Source organism: Diceros bicornis, chromosome 28, assembly GCF_020826845.1.
Source record: "Diceros bicornis minor isolate mBicDic1 chromosome 28, mDicBic1.mat.cur, whole genome shotgun sequence".
Taxonomy (NCBI): Eukaryota; Metazoa; Chordata; class Mammalia; order Perissodactyla; family Rhinocerotidae; genus Diceros; species Diceros bicornis.
Window position 1 is genome coordinate 16,246,073 of NC_080767.1, and position 17,444 is coordinate 16,263,516.

Sequence of the window (17,444 nt, forward strand, 5' to 3'; positions counted from 1 at the left end):
TGTGTGAGGGTTGATGGTGGCAGGATTATGAGAAGGCTGTGAAACATCAGCGGCGCCTCCCCGTCTCCTGTTATGGCTGGGCAGTGAGTTGGAAGCACACACGATGCATCTTCCCAGGAGGAAAGCTGAGGCTGAAAGATCCCTGGAATTCTGAGCACAGGAAGTGGGTGGGCAGACGGTATAAATTACAATTGGTATTCTTCAGATTGAGAAAGAGCAGCCTGAGTCCATTTTCCCTTTCTCCATTCTCATGTGTATATTTCAAATCTTTAACAAGATCTCTGGATTTTCTTTAAATATGTCTTCAAGAGTTTGTCAGATATGGAAAATTGGGTTTGGGGTTTCCCATCAAAACCCCACATTTTGAAATCCTCAAACTATAAATGTAAAGTCAACAAACCAACAACCGACAGTAAGCAGTACAGAAGAGTAATGAATGGTTAGAATGGTCTAGGGGTTTCGTGTTAGCATTTCTTTTTAGTTAATTCAGAAGCTTCCTCTTCTGCTTTTGATTTTGCTAATTTGGTCAGTGAGAATAAAAATATTGCTAATCTCATTATCACCATATTTTCAAATGGAGTAAGTAGATATGTGATCAAGGCTTTTAAGTTGAAATCATAATTTTGTAGCAGATCGGTGTCTAGTTAGCTGTTCGGGGTCGCTGCTCTTTCTGGGTTCATGAAGCAGTCAGACAGGCAGAGCTCACTTCTCATCTTTTTTCTCGTCGTCATTGGTTTCTCAGAGGATTACCATCTGCTGTGAAAACATACTCTGGTTGATGGACGGGTCATCCTCAGGACCAGTTTTCATTGTCTCTCTTCTATTCCCTTCTCCTCCTCCTTTCGCTTCTTGCGCATGTGTACATCCTCAGTCTCATAAACACATCAAGTTTCTGTTTCTTTGATTGTTTAGGCCATGCTGGCAATTTCTGTTTTCTTCTGTCAGCGTCTTCAGGAGAAATGTGTACACAAAGGCAAAATGGCTTTCAAAGGAGGCTACATCCTCATTTCAGTACTTGGTGCAGATGTGAAATTGAAGGCCATTCAGCTGTACCTGGCGCTGGTTCTCTCAGCAGCCTGGAGATTAACCTCTTCTAAGGCTCTGAGCTATTTTTGAGGTAGAGATAGCAACAACATTAAAGCTAGAACCCATTAGGTAATCACTTTCATCATCTCTTCTTTTTCCAAATCAGTGGCTTTTTTTTTCTGATCTCATCACCCTTTAATCTCCTTTGGAGCAGAACAAGGGGACTGTTGGTTTGTGTTTGCATCCAGAGAAGTTAGAATCTTTCATAACAGCTTCGGAAGTCATCAAGATATTAGAGAACTGCATAGAGAGGTGAATTTCGTCTCTGGGTGGATGACTTCATGCTGAAGGTGCCCTGCTTTCCTGGTGCAGAACCATCATTTTTGTTGATGTTGTGCAAACCAGGCTCAAACTTTCCAAAAGACACACAGCAGAAAGGCTTTTGTTGCATTATTTCTAAAGGCTTGAAGTTTTGAAGGGAAGAGATTTTGTTTTCCTCTCGGCTACACAATGGAGCTTTCAGAGAACCTCTTTTAAAAGGAATAGCTACAGCCTTTGTGTTGAAGGGTGTGTCTGTTGGCAGGGTCTGCTGATGCAGACAGACTGGCTGGTGATTAACAAAGGTCATTAGACTTTGGAATCTGGCAAGCAGAGTCGGATGGTATGTCTTCTGTGTGTGGAAGGACAACTCCCAAGAAGCCAAGGCATTCTGGAGGTCCCCCCACCGCACCCCCAAATCCTGCTGTAGAACAGGGTCTGGTCCAGGATCGTCCTGCAATAACCAGTGCTGTGCTGGGACTAAGGAACAAGCATATCAATCATGGGATAAAAGAACCTTCGGAGATCTTGGTGAATGACATTTGAGGAGCAGAAAGGTGCAGCTTTTCGGAAAGAAATGAAAACAGTTCATTCTTTGTTGGGAGAAGAGCATAAGAGGAGCCCAGCCTGCTCTTCTACTGTTCACTTCTGATTGTCAGCCTAGCAGAATCCCAGAGAAGCCATGTTGTGCACGGAGGAGAAGCTCTGAGCTAAAATGGCTGCTCCTAAAGCTCAGAGGACTAGGGCAGCTTAGTGAGTCTTAAAGCTTCGGTGACGCAGAAGCTCATATCTCTTGAAAGTGTGATAAACACATTCAGCAGAGCTGTGGCTTGTTTGGCTGAGATGAAAGGACTAAGCTAGGGGGATGGGAGTGCATACTGGATGATCTGCTTTTTTCTGTGAAGTGTTCTAAATGCAGGAGTCGTCTGCACCATGGAAAAATTTGTTTTCAGGTCTAATGGACTGTGCGAAAGGAGAAGTGGGGTGGGGCCTCAGTGACTGCTGTAATTTGATCCAGAGCTGATAGCAAGCTCTGCCACACAATTTGGGTTGGTGCTTAGACATAAAAGCTTGTGTATCTGGAATATTGAGACTTAGTTAGCTGAAAAGACTCTGGTGCACAGTTCAATGTTTATTGAAAACGGATAAATTGCTGGGTGAAAGCAGAGGAGGTAAATATCTGCGTCTCGCTCTGCCAGCTCAGCCTGTCCAGAGCTGAACTTGCCAGAAGTTATTTTAGCAGGCTATCAGCAGGAGCGTTCTTTCATGGAAAATCCTCCTGCAATGGTCCCTTTCACTACATTGACTTATCACTAGACTTTGTTCCTCCTGCAGAAATAATTTATCTTTTACAATAAAAGTATAGAAAGTTGCTCTACAATAAAAGTAGAGAAAGATTTGGCCACAGCTTTAGTTCTTAGACATCTGGTTCTAGATTCCAATGACTTGGTAGAGTTTGCGGTGAGCTCAATGAAGTAACTCACTCATTAAGATAATAACTGGGTATCTCAACTCAGGATAGATGTTAAGATAGGAAGGACTGCACTTTCTAATACATTTTTAACTTCTTAATGGTGGGACTCTCCATTGAGTTAATGTGAAGCTAGCTTTATATTTCAGCCACATAGTAAATAGCAGAATGAAGGTAGCTGGGCAAGTTTTGCTTTGTGCTATACAGGTTCACAGTTGTTGTGTCCAAGTATACACTTGACGTTTGTAAAGGAGAGAAGTGGGAAAAAATTAAATCATGGCTTAGAATCCCTTCTTCAAAACGGCACATTTCTGTTGCCTTAATGTAAATTGAGGCACCAAGGTGTAACTTTAAACTAGAAACTGGATTGTCATCTAAAGTTGGTTGTTTGAGAATCTCGTGAGAAATATTTTATGACCTAATTAAATTGGAGAAGCTGTTAGGTTATAATTGGTAGGTAGTAAAAAGCAAATCACCATTTAGCTCATGAAAAAAAAACCTAACTAAACTGTTTGGGGGAAGGAGGAAAGAGATGTACCCCAATCACTTAAGATATTGGAATTAAAAAAGGTACAATAAAAGCTCTCCCTACTGCCACTCTAAAATTTAATACTATTTTACCATTTGGTGATAAAACATTAATGTTATAATATTAAACAGGTAATGAAGATTGAAATTTGTCTTTTCTTCTGTAGAGGTATCTTCTTTACTTCTAAGAAAGTTCTAATTCGAAAAGAAAATGGGTCCAAACCAGAATCAAAGTCAATATTAACTTACCAAGAAATTTAAATTCAGTCAAATTCAGAAACTACTAAAACTTTTGAAATATTAAGGATTTCCTCCACAAATGGCATTTGAAGATATATTTATATCAAGCCAGAAAAAGTTTATCTGGGTTTTTTTCCTTCTTTGACTGATGAAGTCAAGGACATCATCCCTATTATGTCTGATTGCCTTTCTTTGACCAGTGTTCCAACTGGCAGTGTTCAGTAAGAAAAATCTGCCGATCTTGGAATTTTTTCCATTAATGGACTTGTAGCCCCGTCAGCTTGGGGTGTGCAATGAGTGCATTCCTTAAGATGTTTTGTTCTGACTTCTGCCACAGGTTCCTAATGTGAGAGGGTAGACCCAGATCATGGAGGTGCTTCAATGTGATGGCTGTGATTTCAGAGCCCCATCTTATGAAGATCTCAAGGCGCACATTCAGGATGTCCACACGGCATTTCTGCAGCCAACTGATGTTGCTGAAGACAACGCTAACGAGCCGCGATCGGGGTCCATGAATGCCAGTAATCAGACAGAGGTGGAGTTTTCTTCTATAAAAGATGAATTTGCGATTGCAGAGGATTTATCAGGTAAATGTATACTAAATTCAGCATATCTGATATATTTCATTGCTGTCAAATCTATTCTTAGCCTGTAGTCATGGTTTTTGATATACACAGCTTCTACAGAATTTCTTGTTCTTTGTGAGCCATTTTTGTGGTTTGGGCATTGTGTTTCTTCTCTTCTCGAGTGTCCCAGGTAATTGTCCTCTCAGCTTCCTTATGTCTCCTAGTTTTGTTTTAATTTGGAGAACAGGGTAGTGTCTCGGAAAGTTCTAGAATGAATATTGCAGTTTGTGAAACTTGGGTTTTTATAGCTACATGGCACATTTGTGGAGATGAGGAGAGTATTGTACCTAAAGCTGTACACTGCATCTTCGTCCGTGAGAAGCAATATGTGTATGTTCATTAATGCTTAGTTAATACTCTTCAGGGCCTCATCTTGAGCTGCTAGGCCTTTTGAATGTGATGTTTATTAATGAAGAATAATTGAAAAGAAAAATTGATTTGCATGATTGAATCTCTCAATTCTCTTTTGCTTTGCTTTTTTCTTCCCACTTACCTTATGCTTTCTCTTTAGGTCAAAATGCAACTGCATTGGGGACTGGCAGTTACTATGGCCACAGTCCAGGATATTACAGTCAGCATATTGCCCCTAATCCCAAACCAACAAGCAAGTTTTTTCAATGCAAGTTCTGTGTACGCTACTTCAGGTCAAAAAACCTCCTCATAGAACACACTAGAAAGGTCCACGGAGCTCAAGCTGAAGGGAGTTCGGCAGGACCCCCTGTTCCAGGATCCTTAAATTATAATATCATGATGCACGAGGGGTTTGGAAAGGTCTTCTCTTGCCAGTTTTGCACATACAAGTCACCAAGGAGAGCAAGAATAATTAAGCATCAGAAGATGTATCACAAGAACAATTTGAAGGAGACCACTGCTCCCCCGCCTGCCCCTGCTCCGCTGCCCGACCCAGTGGTCCCACCCGTGTCCCTACAGGACCCCTGCAAGGAACTGCCAGCAGAGGTCGTGGAGCGCAGCATCTTAGAATCTATGGTCAAGCCTTTGACCAAGTCTCGAGGCAACTTCTGCTGTGAGTGGTGCAGCTACCAGACCCCTCGCCGAGAACGCTGGTGTGACCACATGATGAAGAAACACCGCAGTATGGTCAAGATCCTTTCCAGTCTCAGACAGCAACAAGAAGGGACTAATCTACCTGACGTGCAGAACAAGAGTTCCCCCAGCCCCACTTCCAACTCCACTTATCTGTCCATGAATGCTGCAAGCCGGGAGATACCCAACGCAAACGTCTCCAACTTCAGGGGCTCCATCAGTAACTCCATCATGAGACCCAATTCTTCTTCAGCTTCCAAGTTTTCACCCATGTCTTACCCTCCGATGAAGCCGAAGTCACCTCACAATTCTGGCCTTGTTAACTTGGCAGAGAGATCCCGTTATGGAATAGCTGACATGACCAATTCTTCTGCCGACCTGGAAACGAACAGCATGCTGAATGACTCTAGTTCTGATGAAGAGTTAAATGAAATAGACAGTGAGAATGGTTTAAATGCTATGGATCACCAGACAGCAGGCATGTCTGCAGAGCAGCTGATGGGCTCAGATGGCAACAAATTATTGGAGACCAAGGGGATTCCGTTTAGAAGATTCATGAATCGGTTCCAGTGCCCCTTTTGTCCTTTCCTCACCATGCATCGGCGTAGCATCTCCCGTCACATAGAAAACATCCACTTATCTGGAAAGACAGCTGTCTACAAATGTGACGAATGTCCGTTTACTTGCAAGAGCTCATTAAAACTCGGGGCTCACAAACAGTGTCACACGGGTAACACGTCAGATTGGGATGCTGTGAATTCCCAGAGTGAAAGCCTTTCTTCCTCACTGAATGAAGGTGTAGTGTCTTACGAGAGCTCAAGCATCAACGGTAGGAAGGCAGGTGTCATGCTGGATCCCTTGCAGCAGCAACAGCCGCCGCCACCACCACCGCCACCACCACCACCTTCATCCCAGCCGCAGCCGCCGCAGCTACAGCCACCACATCAGGTGCCACCCCAGCCCCAGCCACCAGCGACGCAGCAGCCGCAGCCGCCCGTGCAAGCCCCACCCCTGCACCCGTACAAATGCACCATGTGTAATTACTCCACCACGACTCTGAAAGGGCTAAGAGTCCATCAGCAGCACAAACACTCGTTCTGCGACAACTTGCCAAAATTCGAGGGGCAGCCCTCAAGCCTATCATTGGAAAGTGAGACAGACAGCCACCCCTCTTCCAGCAACACTGTGAAGAAAAGTCAGACCTCAATTCTTGGGTTGTCCTCCAAGAACAATTTTGTAGCTAAGGCCTCTAGGAAGCTCGCTAATGACTTTCCTCTCGATTTATCGCCCGTGAAGAAGAGAACTAGGATAGACGAGATAGCAAGTAACCTGCAGAGCAAGATTAACCGAACCAAACAGCAGGAAGATGCGGTGATCAATGTCGAGGATGACGAGGAGGAAGAGGAAGACAATGAAGTGGAGATAGAGGTGGAGCTGGACAGGGAAGAAGAGCCAGCAGAGCCAGTCATGGAGGTGCCCACTTCCTTTTCAGCCCAACAGATTTGGGCCAGAGACGCCAGTGAGTCCCAGAAGGAGCCCAACTTCAGAAATGTCACCCACGATTACAACGCCACCAATGGGGCTGAGATTGAGCTCACCCTTTCTGAAGATGAAGAGGATTATTACGGCTCCTCAACCAACATGAAAGATCACCAAGTTTCCAGTACCGCTCTGCTGAACACCCAGACTCCTATCTACGGAACTGAGCACAATAATGAAAATACAGACTTTAGTGACTCTGGAAGGCTTTACTATTGCAAACACTGTGACTTTAACAACAAATCTGCCCGGAGTGTCAGCACCCACTACCAACGAATGCACCCGTACATTAAATTCAGCTTTAGGTACATCTTGGACCCCAACGATCACAGTGCGGTGTACAGGTGCCTGGAATGCTACATCGATTACACTAACTTTGAGGATCTGCAGCAGCATTATGGTGAACACCACCCAGAAGCCATGAATGTACTCAACTTTGACCATTCGGACCTGATCTACCGGTGTCGGTTTTGTTCCTACACGAGCCCGAATGTTAGAAGCCTGATGCCCCATTACCAAAGAATGCATCCCACGGTTAAGATTAACAACGCAATGATATTTTCAAGCTATGTCGTGGAGCAGCAGGAAGGACTGAGCACAGAATCCCAGACACTGAGGGAGATTCTGAATTCGGCTCCCAAGAACATGGCGACTTCCACTCCCGTGGCTCGTGGTGGCGGTATGCCAGCGACGTTTAATAAAAACACTCCTTCCAAGACCTTTACTCCAGAATGTGAAAACCAGAAGGACCCCTCGGTTAACACCGTTGTCGTTTACGATTGTGACGTTTGCTCGTTCGCGAGCCCCAATATGCATTCTGTCCTGGTTCATTATCAGAAGAAACACCCGGAAGAAAAGGCTTCCTACTTTAGGATCCAGAAAACCATGCGAATGGTGTCTGTGGACAGGGGCTCTGCCCTTTCTCAATTATCATTTGAGGTGGGTGCTCCAATGTCTCCCAAAATGTCCAACATGGGTTCCCCACCCCCCCCACCACCCCCGCCACCAGACCTCAGTACTGAGCTCTACTACTGCAAGCACTGTTCCTACAGCAATCGGTCAGTTGTGGGAGTGCTTGTCCACTACCAGAAAAGACACCCAGAAATAAAGGTTACTGCCAAATATATCAGACAGGCTCCTCCCACAGCTGCAATGATGAGAGGGGTCGAGGGGCTCCAAGGCTCCCCCCGGCCACCCGGCCCCATGCAACAGCTGAACCGAAGCAGCTCTGAGAGAGATGGCCCTCCTGTGGAGAATGAGATGTTTTTTTGCCAGCACTGTGATTACGGGAACCGGACGGTCAAAGGCGTACTCATTCATTATCAGAAGAAGCACCGGGACTTCAAGGCCAACGCAGACGTGATCCGGCAGCACACGGCCACCATCCGAAGCCTCTGTGACCGTAACCAGAAGAAGCCTGCCAGTTGCTTGCTTGTCCCCCCCTCTAATGTGGAGCGAGACAAGACTAAACTCCGAGCCCTCAAATGTAGGCAGTGTTCCTATACCTCCCCCTACTTTTATGCACTGAGGAAGCATATCAAGAAAGACCACCCTGCCCTGAAGGCCACAGTCACGTCCATCATGCGATGGGCGTTTCTAGATGGCTTGATAGAAGCTGGCTACCACTGCGAGTGGTGCATCTATTCCCACACGGAGCCCAGTGGTTTGCTCCTACATTACCAAAGGAGGCATCCAGAACATTACGTTGACTATACTTACATGGCCACCAAACTCTGGGCTGGGCCAGACCCCTCCCCTCCCTCTCTCACCATGCCAGCTGAAGCCAAAACGTACAGATGCAGAGACTGTGTTTTTGAAGCCATCTCCATCTGGGACATCACCAATCACTACCAAGCATTCCACCCCTGGGCCATGAATGGTGATGAGTCGGTGCTGCTGGATATCATCAAGGAGAAAGATGCTATTGAGAATCCCCTCCCTTTAGCTGAAGAGTTGGTGGGCCCTTTGAATTGTGAGAACAGTATGCCCACGCCCCTCCCCGAGCAGGAAGCTGAATGCCCAGAGGATGCAAGACTTTCCCCAGAGAAAAGCATCCAGCTAGCTGCCACCAACCCCGCCATATCCTCCACCCCGTACCAGTGCACGGTGTGCCAGTCTGAGTATAACAACTTGCATGGCCTTCTTACCCATTATGGGAAGAAGCACCCAGGCATGAAAGTGAAGGCTGCTGACTTTGCCCAGGACATCGACATCAACCCAGGTGCCGTCTACAAATGCAGGCATTGCCCGTACATCAACACCCGCATCCACGGCGTCCTGACCCACTACCAGAAGCGACACCCGTCCATCAAGGTGACCGCAGAGGACTTTGTGCATGACGTGGAGCAATCTGCCGACATCACCCAGAATGACGTGGAGGAGACGAGCCGGATCTTCAAGCAAGGCTACGGCGCCTACCGCTGCAAACTGTGTCCGTACACGCATGGCACTTTGGAGAAGCTCAAGATCCACTATGAGAAGTATCACAATCAGCCTGAATTTGATGTCTTTTCCCAGTCACCCCCGAAGCTGCCCATCTCCCTCGAGCCCGAGATAACCACTGAAGTGAGTCCCTCCCAAGTCTCCATCACCGAGGAGGAGGTGGGAGAGGAGCCCTTGTCCACTTCTCACTTCTCTACCTCGCACCTGGTCTCCCACACTGTGTTCCGGTGCCAGCTCTGTAAGTACTTCTGCTCCACGAGGAAGGGGATCGCCAGGCACTACCGCATCAAGCACAACAACGTCCGAGCCCAGCCGGAGGGCAAGAACAACCTCTTCAAGTGTGCCCTGTGTGCCTACACCAACCCCATCCGCAAAGGGCTGGCGGCCCACTACCAGAAGCGCCACGACATCGACGCATATTACACCCACTGCCTGGCAGCCTCCAGGACCATCAGCGACAAACCCAACAAGGTGATCATCCCGTCCCCGCCCAAGGACGACTCTCCGCAGCTCAGCGAGGAACTCCGGCGGGCAGTGGAGAAGAAGAAGTGCTCGCTGTGCTCCTTCCAGTCCTTCAGCAAGAAGGGCATCGTGTCCCATTACATGAAGCGCCACCCGGGGGTGTTCCCAAAGAAGCAGCACGCCAGCAAGCTGGGGGGCTACTTCACCGCCGTCTACGCCGACGAGCATGAGAAGCAGATGCTGGTGGAGGAGGAGGAGAGAGGCAGCTTTGAGAAAGCCGAGGTGGAGGGAGGCGAAGCTCACGAAATCGAGTGGCTCCCATTCCGCTGCATCAAATGCTTCAGGCTCTCGTTCAGCACGGCGGAGCTGCTGTGCATGCATTATACCGACCACCACAGTCGGGACCTGAAGAGGGACTTCATCATCCTGAGCAACGGCCCCCGCTTGCAGAACTCCGCCTACCAGTGTAAGCACTGTGATAGCAAACTGCAGAGCACCGCTGAGCTGACCTCACACTTGAACATTCACAATGAGGAATTCCAGAAGCGTGCCAAACGTCAGGAGAGGAGGAAACAGCTTTTGAGCAAGCAGAAATATGCAGATGGTGCTTTTGCAGATTTCAAACAAGAGAGGGTAAGGATATGTTTTGATTTCCCTTCCCCCAGGAGGCCTCTCATCACTGATGCCCACATGCACTTCTTCGTTGCCAGCCAAACTCTGCTACAAGCTTCCTAGTGACTTAGCTTGCCAGAGAGCTCAATAAGTCAATTACACATTTCGAGCTTGATTATCCCCCATTCTGTGCTCACCCTTCTCCACGGTCCTGTTCCCCTCCCGCTCACTCCTCCCAAGGCTCCCCAGGGGAGGGTTGGGTGGTTTCTCTGTATTTCCTTCTGCCAAGTAGCCTTGTCTGAGACCTAGTTACACGACAACGCTCGCTCTTTCCTAAGGCAGCTGTGGGCGGCCTCTTGGTATCATTAGAGCTCCTCAGCCATGCCTTGGTCTGCAGTGTCTGCTACAGGAACCTAACATCTCAAGGAGTAGATGTTGTTTTGGTCAAGAAGTTCGCTAATGGCATAGCTGTGCAACGTTTCGCCTTCGTAGTTGAAATGGGTTTGCAAACCAGATACCTTGGTGGCAGTGACGATGAGGCTTCTACACAGAGATCTTCTCTACTCACAAGTTGTAACGTATTTGGGTTCCAGAGACTTTGCCTCGTAGGCAGTGTGCCACGACTCTGACGAATTCATTATGTAAAAACACTCACATAGCTCTCCTTTGGTTTTTAACCTGCTAATCTGCTTTAAAATAAAATCTGCTAGTAAGCTACAAGAATAAATGCCGGCAATTGAGGGAGGGCTCGGAGTACTGATGGCTACCACTGTATTTTACCAGCCTTTTGGTCACTTAGAAGAGGTGCCAAAGATCAAGGAGAGGAAGGTGGTGGGCTACAAGTGTAAGTTCTGTGTGGAAGTGCACCCGACGCTCCGAGCCATCTGTAATCACCTCCGGAAACACGTCCAGTACGGCAGTGTCCCGGCCGTGTCAGCCGCCGTGAAGGTGAGAACCGGGAAGGTCTGGATGAGCGTTCTCGTGTGTGAGCGATGCGCGTTCCTTGTTAACCCCGTTGCTCGAAGCAGCTCAGGTAAGGGCATCCCAGAAGGTGGGCATTCCTGGGTGTGCTTGGATTGGTCTGGCGTGTTTTGATTTCTTTGCAGGTTGGACCTCCCTCATCTTTCGTGTTTCGACCTGGTCGCGTTTCGATCTGCTTCCCTTCCACGCGGATAGTTTGGTGGAAACGGAAGATCCGGGCCTCTCGGTACAGGAGGCTCGGGTCGCCCTACTGTGCTGCATTTAGTGCCATTAGGTGTTGCCTGAGCTCTTGAGAGGGATCAAGCAGGTTCTGTTCCCATGTGTTCTGCTGCTGCTGCTCCCTTGCCTGACCTCTTCCTGTTCTCACTTGGCTGTCGGTGCACAGAGCCCAGGAGAATCTCTTACTTCTTATCCTGGGTCCTTTGAGGAGCATAAGAAACATTAAAACTAAAAGTCTACAAGTCCCGGGTGGCCCTGAGAGCCCATTGACCTGATTTGTCTCCTCCATCCCCTCTCCCCATATGTTGCTGACAAGTGCCTTCCCTCTTCCCCCCACCTTCGTTAGACCACTTATTTTGAACATTGTAATCCTAATAGCAGCCGCTGTTTCAATAACCAAGCTGCCATCCTGCCTTCCGGGATATTGCCAAGCGCTTATTTTTGAACAGAGAAGTTCAGGGCTCTGCTCTTTCTGGATACGTGAATGTATTTTTGTCATCTGCTCTTCTTGATCTTGATCATGCCAGGGTGGCATGGAGGTAAAGCTTCTGCTTTTCCTCAGTGAAGACCGAAGCCTTCCTGCTGTTGGCAGAGCAGTGGCACCCAGGGGCGGTGGTGGTGTCAGCTTCCTCCACGCCACTGCAGTGTGTCCCAGGCTTGCTTCCTGGAATTCCTCGAGGGAGACAGAGCGACCCTTCGTGTTTAATCAGTAATCCAAGGAGCTACCTCAAAACAGGAGTGACTTAAAACTAGGCTGCTCGTTAATTTTTGGAACTGATCGTAGAGCAACCTCGAGTCAAGGAGTGAAGTCACTGCGGGGTGAGGATGAGCGTGGGTGGCAAAGGGCAAGATCTTTCACTTTGCTTCATTTCCCAAGGATGGCCCAAGGCTCCTAAATGCCCAAACTACTATGATTTTTTTCTCTTGTTTCCTTCCTTTCTTTTCCCTGAGCCATAACCCTAACCCTGCTTTATGTCAGTTTAGGCTCACAATGTGCGTTTTCTATTTAAGATGGGAGATAAGTGAGTGAACTGTTTTCAAAGTGGTAGAGCCCCTCTCTCGCATTTCCTAGGCAGTAGCAACCTGTGTCGGCATCTGTTGCCCTCAAATCACCACCACTGCATGAAGAAAGGCTGTCAGGTTTGCCCTCCCTCTAGGGGGAGCCAGAGAGGCAGGGGAGGAAGCTGTAACAGGAAATGCTGATGAGTTTGGGAGAGTGAAGGGAGAGGAGGAAAGCTGTGGCAATGATGATGGATATTTATTTTGTTGGTGGGGCATGTGTGTGTGTGTGGTTCTCTTAGCAGGAGGCTGAAGACCCTTCCCACTTGTTCCTGGATGGATTGGAAGCAGCCAAAGATGCCAGTGGCGCCCTGGTGGACCGGGTGGATGGTGAACACTGCTTGCTTGATGGAATGTTGGAGGATGAAACCCGGCCGGGGGGATACCATTGTAGTCAATGTGACAGAGTCCTGATGTCCATGCAGGGGCTGCGTTCTCATGAGAGGAGCCATCTGGCCCTGGCCATGTTTACCCGCGAGGACAAGTACAGCTGCCAGTATTGCTCCTTTGTTTCTGCTTTCAGGCACAAGTAAGTGCTATTGAGTGGTCACAAGTGGTAACTGGGAGGAGGTGTAACAGTAGAAGGCAGCTGAGCTAGAGCAGGAGAAGCTTGGAGGAGTCAGAAGGCCCTGCTCATGGTTCACACCTGCTGTTTAGTTGACTGTGTTACCTTGAGCCTCAGTCACCTCATCTGTCAAATGGGGCTAAGAATAGGAGATTGTTTGGTTGACATTAAATGTGGCAAATCCAGGCATTTTTTAAATGACAGTTTTGGAGGTATTGCTATGATTTACACAAGGAAAGACCAGAGAGTAGAGTTTACTGGTGCATCTGTCAAACATTCATCTAGAACCTAATCATCATTTGAGGAAGTCCAGTTCCATTTGGGAAACTGAGTGGCTAAAGAGGTAAAATTAGGACTGTTAACCCATGCAACCAAGGGATCTTTTCTTGATATTTTTAAAAGACCTTGAAAGGTAAAGAAGTTTATGGATGCCAAAGAGGTGCTTGAAGTACAGAGCAGTTGAGGAGAGGGAGCTTCCCGTTGCCCATCACAGCCCTTAAATTATAAATTTGGGGTATTGTGTAAGGCTTTTTGGGGTGATGGGAAGAGAGATGGTTCTGAGAAGAAACAACCTTTTGTTGCCTTTCTCTTCAACTGTGTAAGAGATAAATGTTCAATAATGTGTTCTGCCGTCTTGGATGAAGGTGACTGATTGTAAGACTGACATGCTGTTTATTTTTATGATAATTGAAGATAAATGAGGGGCTGTTTGCTTCTTAAAAAAGATAAAGTGCTAGTTAGTGGTTGTTGAAAGGCAGGAGGAGGCAATGCTTCTCCAGAGGTTAAGATGGGTTATAAACTCTTTATTATTATGCAGGGTCTAATGTCTAATCTTTGTCATCAGATCCATGCACTGGCATAAAACTTATATAGTTCTTGTCAATGCAGTAAGTGTTTATTGAACAGCATCTGTCATGCTTTCTGACACACAGTAGAACCTCAGTAAATCATTGTGAGTAAATGAATATGCCCCATGCTAGGCACTGTGCTGGAGGCTTTGGGGGAATATAAAGATGGATAGGATGTGGTCAGTGATCTAAGGGAACTTAGGGGCTAGTTGGGTTACAAACAGAGCAAGCACACAAATGACTCGGCACATGTCTTTAAAAAATATATCAACGTGGGGCCAGCCTCGTGGCCTAGTGGTTAAGTTCGCGCACTCCGCTATGGCGGCCCGGGGTTCGCAGGTTCGGAGCCTGGGCGTGGACATATGCACCGCTTATCAAGCCATGCTGTGGCTGCATCGCATATAAAGTAGAGGAAGATGGGCACGGATGTTAGCCCAGGGCCAGTCTTCCTCAGCAGAAAGAGGAGGATTGGCAATGGATGTTAGCACAGGGCTAATCTTTCTCACCAAAAAAAAAAAAAATATATATATATATATCAACAAAATGTATGAAGTTTCAAAGAAGGGAAATGTTACATCCACTCTGGGAGAGTCAGGAAGGTTTTCTGGAGTAGGGAGCATTTGAGTCAAGTCTTAAAGTTGAAAGATAGGACTTGAATATTTTGGGAAGGACATACAGTGTGGAGGAAAAGATGAGAGAACAGGAGCCTGAGGAAGAGAGTGTGAGGCTCATGGGGGCCCAGGTGGTGGTCCAGTTTGACTAATCTTTAAGTGATATGTAGAGAAATAGTGGAAGATAAAGTCTGAATACTTGAGTAGAGACCATATTTAGAGTCTTGGAACATGGAATTAGCACTTTGTAAGTTACATTACTGGTGAAAGGAAGACTCTGAAATGAGTCAAGTCATCGTAATCGCCAACATTTATTTGCTTCACCAGGTGCCAGGCACCGCGCTAAGCGCCGTCAAGTATCATCTCATTTTATTCTCAAAACAGCCCTCTGAGGTATGGTCCCATTCTCATCTCCATTATATAGATAAGAAAATTGAGGCCTAGAGGGTTATGTCACTTGCCCAAGGCCACAGAGCTTTTGGTAATAACTGGGATTTGATCCCAGGCAGTCTGACTTCTTAGCTTGAGTTGGGAAAAAAAATGGGGGAGACCAATTAGGAGGCAGTGATAGTAGCTGATCCAAGAAGTTAGGATGGAACTTTGGGAATGGTTGAGGAAAGTAGGATCTTCATGACTTGGAAAAATTGACTTAATGGAGGGGATGAGTGACAAAGTCGAGTACAAAGGGCACCTAGGTTTTCAGTCTAGTTGACTGAAAGAATGGTAGTGCCCTTTATAGAAACAAGGAAATGAAGAAGAAAATTTGTTTTGGGGAAAAAAACCCCATGGGTTTGTTTAGGGCTGGTTGAGTTTAAGATAGCTAAAGGACAACCAGAGGGAGGTGTCCGGAGGCGAATGAAAGTGCTGCTTTGGAGCTCAGGAGAACATTATATGTCTGAATGGTAAGTGGTACCATTCCCAGATGAGTCATTTAGAATGGAATCTAGTTCTCTGGGGTACTGAAACAAATTAGAACTTCTTCCCATACCTTGTTTAGTAGATTTATTATTTTTTTAGACTAGTAATTATTATGAAATACTGGGAGTTTGTTATAATTAAATAACTTCCTTATAAATTGCTTCTAGAAGACTGATATACAGCAAACATGGCTTTGTTTATCAGAAGGGATGGCTAGCCTTTGGATCACGTGACTTCCTTTAAACCCACCTGCACTTGGCTTCCACATTTACAAAGACACTGGAAACAGTCCCTTGCAAGGAGTTCAGCCACTTTGAAACCTCCTGTGCCCACTCAAGTGTTCACAATGAAAGTGGAATTAAGATTTAAAAAGAAAGTCAGCCCCTTGTACATGTAAAATTTCTCTAATTCTCGTTTTTTTTTTTTTTAAGTTAAAAGACTGTTTGGGGATAGGCACTTCTCACTGAGTTGGCAGAAAACTTGAATTCACCCATATTTTACCTTTTCTTTTTGGATGCCCTCTTCCAATTCTCAGTGCTTCTAGAGAAGGGAAAATAAGTCTGCCATGACCTGTTACCACTGCTATATCTGCCAATCCAAGAGGGATCTTGATCTCTTCCTTCCTTTACCTTCCCCTTCTTTTAGAGTAGGTATAACAACTTTTGCTAATTTAAAATTTTTTTGGTAAGCGCCATCATTGGAAAGTAACAAAATGACTTTGAACAGCTTAGAGATGGGAATCCTGGAAAAGGGCAATGAGAAAATGTTGTGTGCAACTTTTAATCTTGTCATTTTCCTTTTTTTTTTTCTTCTGCATCAAGTTTGGATCGCCATATGCAGACCCACCACGGACACCATAAACCATTCCGATGCAAACTCTGCTCCTTCAAGTCCTCCTATAACAGCCGGCTCAAAACACATATACTCAAAGCTCATGCTGGTGAGTTGGGATTCATAATGCACAAGTTCTCCGAATTTAAAATCTAATGGTCTTTATTGAGTGAAATTTTCAAAGTCCCTTGCCCCACACGTGAGAATAAGTTTTTCTTCAGATGGTTACGTGTTCAGTTTTATTTTAATCTAATAAAGAAAACTTGAAGAATCGTCCAAAGCCAAAATAATACAAAGCCAGTGTCACCCATGTTACAGTTGATTCATGCTACTAACAAGTAGCTACTAACAGATTCATGCTACTAACAGGTTTTGTTTTTTAGAGAAATTTCTAAATTACCTAGCTTTTCAATGGAATGCAGAGAATTGTTACATCCACTAAAGATAATTCTCAACTAAAATAACATTATAATCTTGGGGAAGTTCAAAGGGAGAAAGAGAGCTCAAGACGTGTGAGATTTCTCATGAGATGCCCTTAGATACATTTCCATACACCAGATAAGAAATGATTTGGGTCGTGTGTGTCCAGGAGCTATGTTGGTCTCTATCTCTCTTGTTCCATCTCGTTGTGCTCAGCTCATGGACATCCCTTACCTATCAGACTCTGTACTGAGCGTGTTATATTCGTCATCTCATTTAATCCTCATGGCAATCCTAAAGGGTAGATATTGTTGTCACCCTCAGTGTCAGGTGAAGATACAGAGACTCAGAATAAAAGGACTCGCTCAAGGCCATATATCCCATTCACTGAGAATTTGGTTCTAGAACAAACACCTACATCCTTGTGACCGACAAGATACTGCCTCGCTCTCTTTTCTGCTCTTCTCTACTTTGCATATGATAGAGGATGCCCAACGGTAACTCATTAGAACTCAGCTAAGACAGAACAGAGCCATAATGTAGGAAAGGCAGTGGGGAGAGGCCCAGGGCTCTCACTGTGATGTTCTCAGTCACTCTCAGAAGCAGCCTGTGGCCCTCTCAGAGGTTTTGACAACCTTTGAGGAACTTACATCAACACAAAGGGAAACTGGGGAAATGAAGCCC

General features: G+C 46.1%; 1 protein-coding gene across 9 annotated transcripts in view; it reads left to right on the forward strand.

Moving 5' to 3' along the window:
* The window catches only part of ZNF462 (zinc finger protein 462), a 134,151-nt gene that overhangs the window by 47,654 nt on the left and 69,053 nt on the right, over window positions 1–17,444 (forward strand). For 6 of the 9 annotated variants that reach the window (XR_009215897.1, XR_009215898.1, XM_058523715.1 and 3 more), the window contains exons 2-6: window positions 3,921–4,170; window positions 4,721–10,329; window positions 11,092–11,256; window positions 12,810–13,096; window positions 16,331–16,449. Coding sequence is in view for 7 of the 9 variants with exons in the window: in XM_058523715.1 (XP_058379698.1) it covers window positions 3,951–4,170; window positions 4,721–10,329; window positions 11,092–11,256; window positions 12,810–13,096; window positions 16,331–16,449 (6,400 nt within the window). In the remaining 2 variants the exon portion in view is untranslated. Of the gene's footprint in view, window positions 1–3,920; window positions 4,171–4,720; window positions 10,330–11,091; window positions 11,257–12,809; window positions 13,097–14,918; window positions 16,290–16,330; window positions 16,450–17,444 lie in introns of those variants that run through there. The other 3 variants (XM_058523721.1, XM_058523718.1, XM_058523719.1) reach the window with 3 other exon arrangements.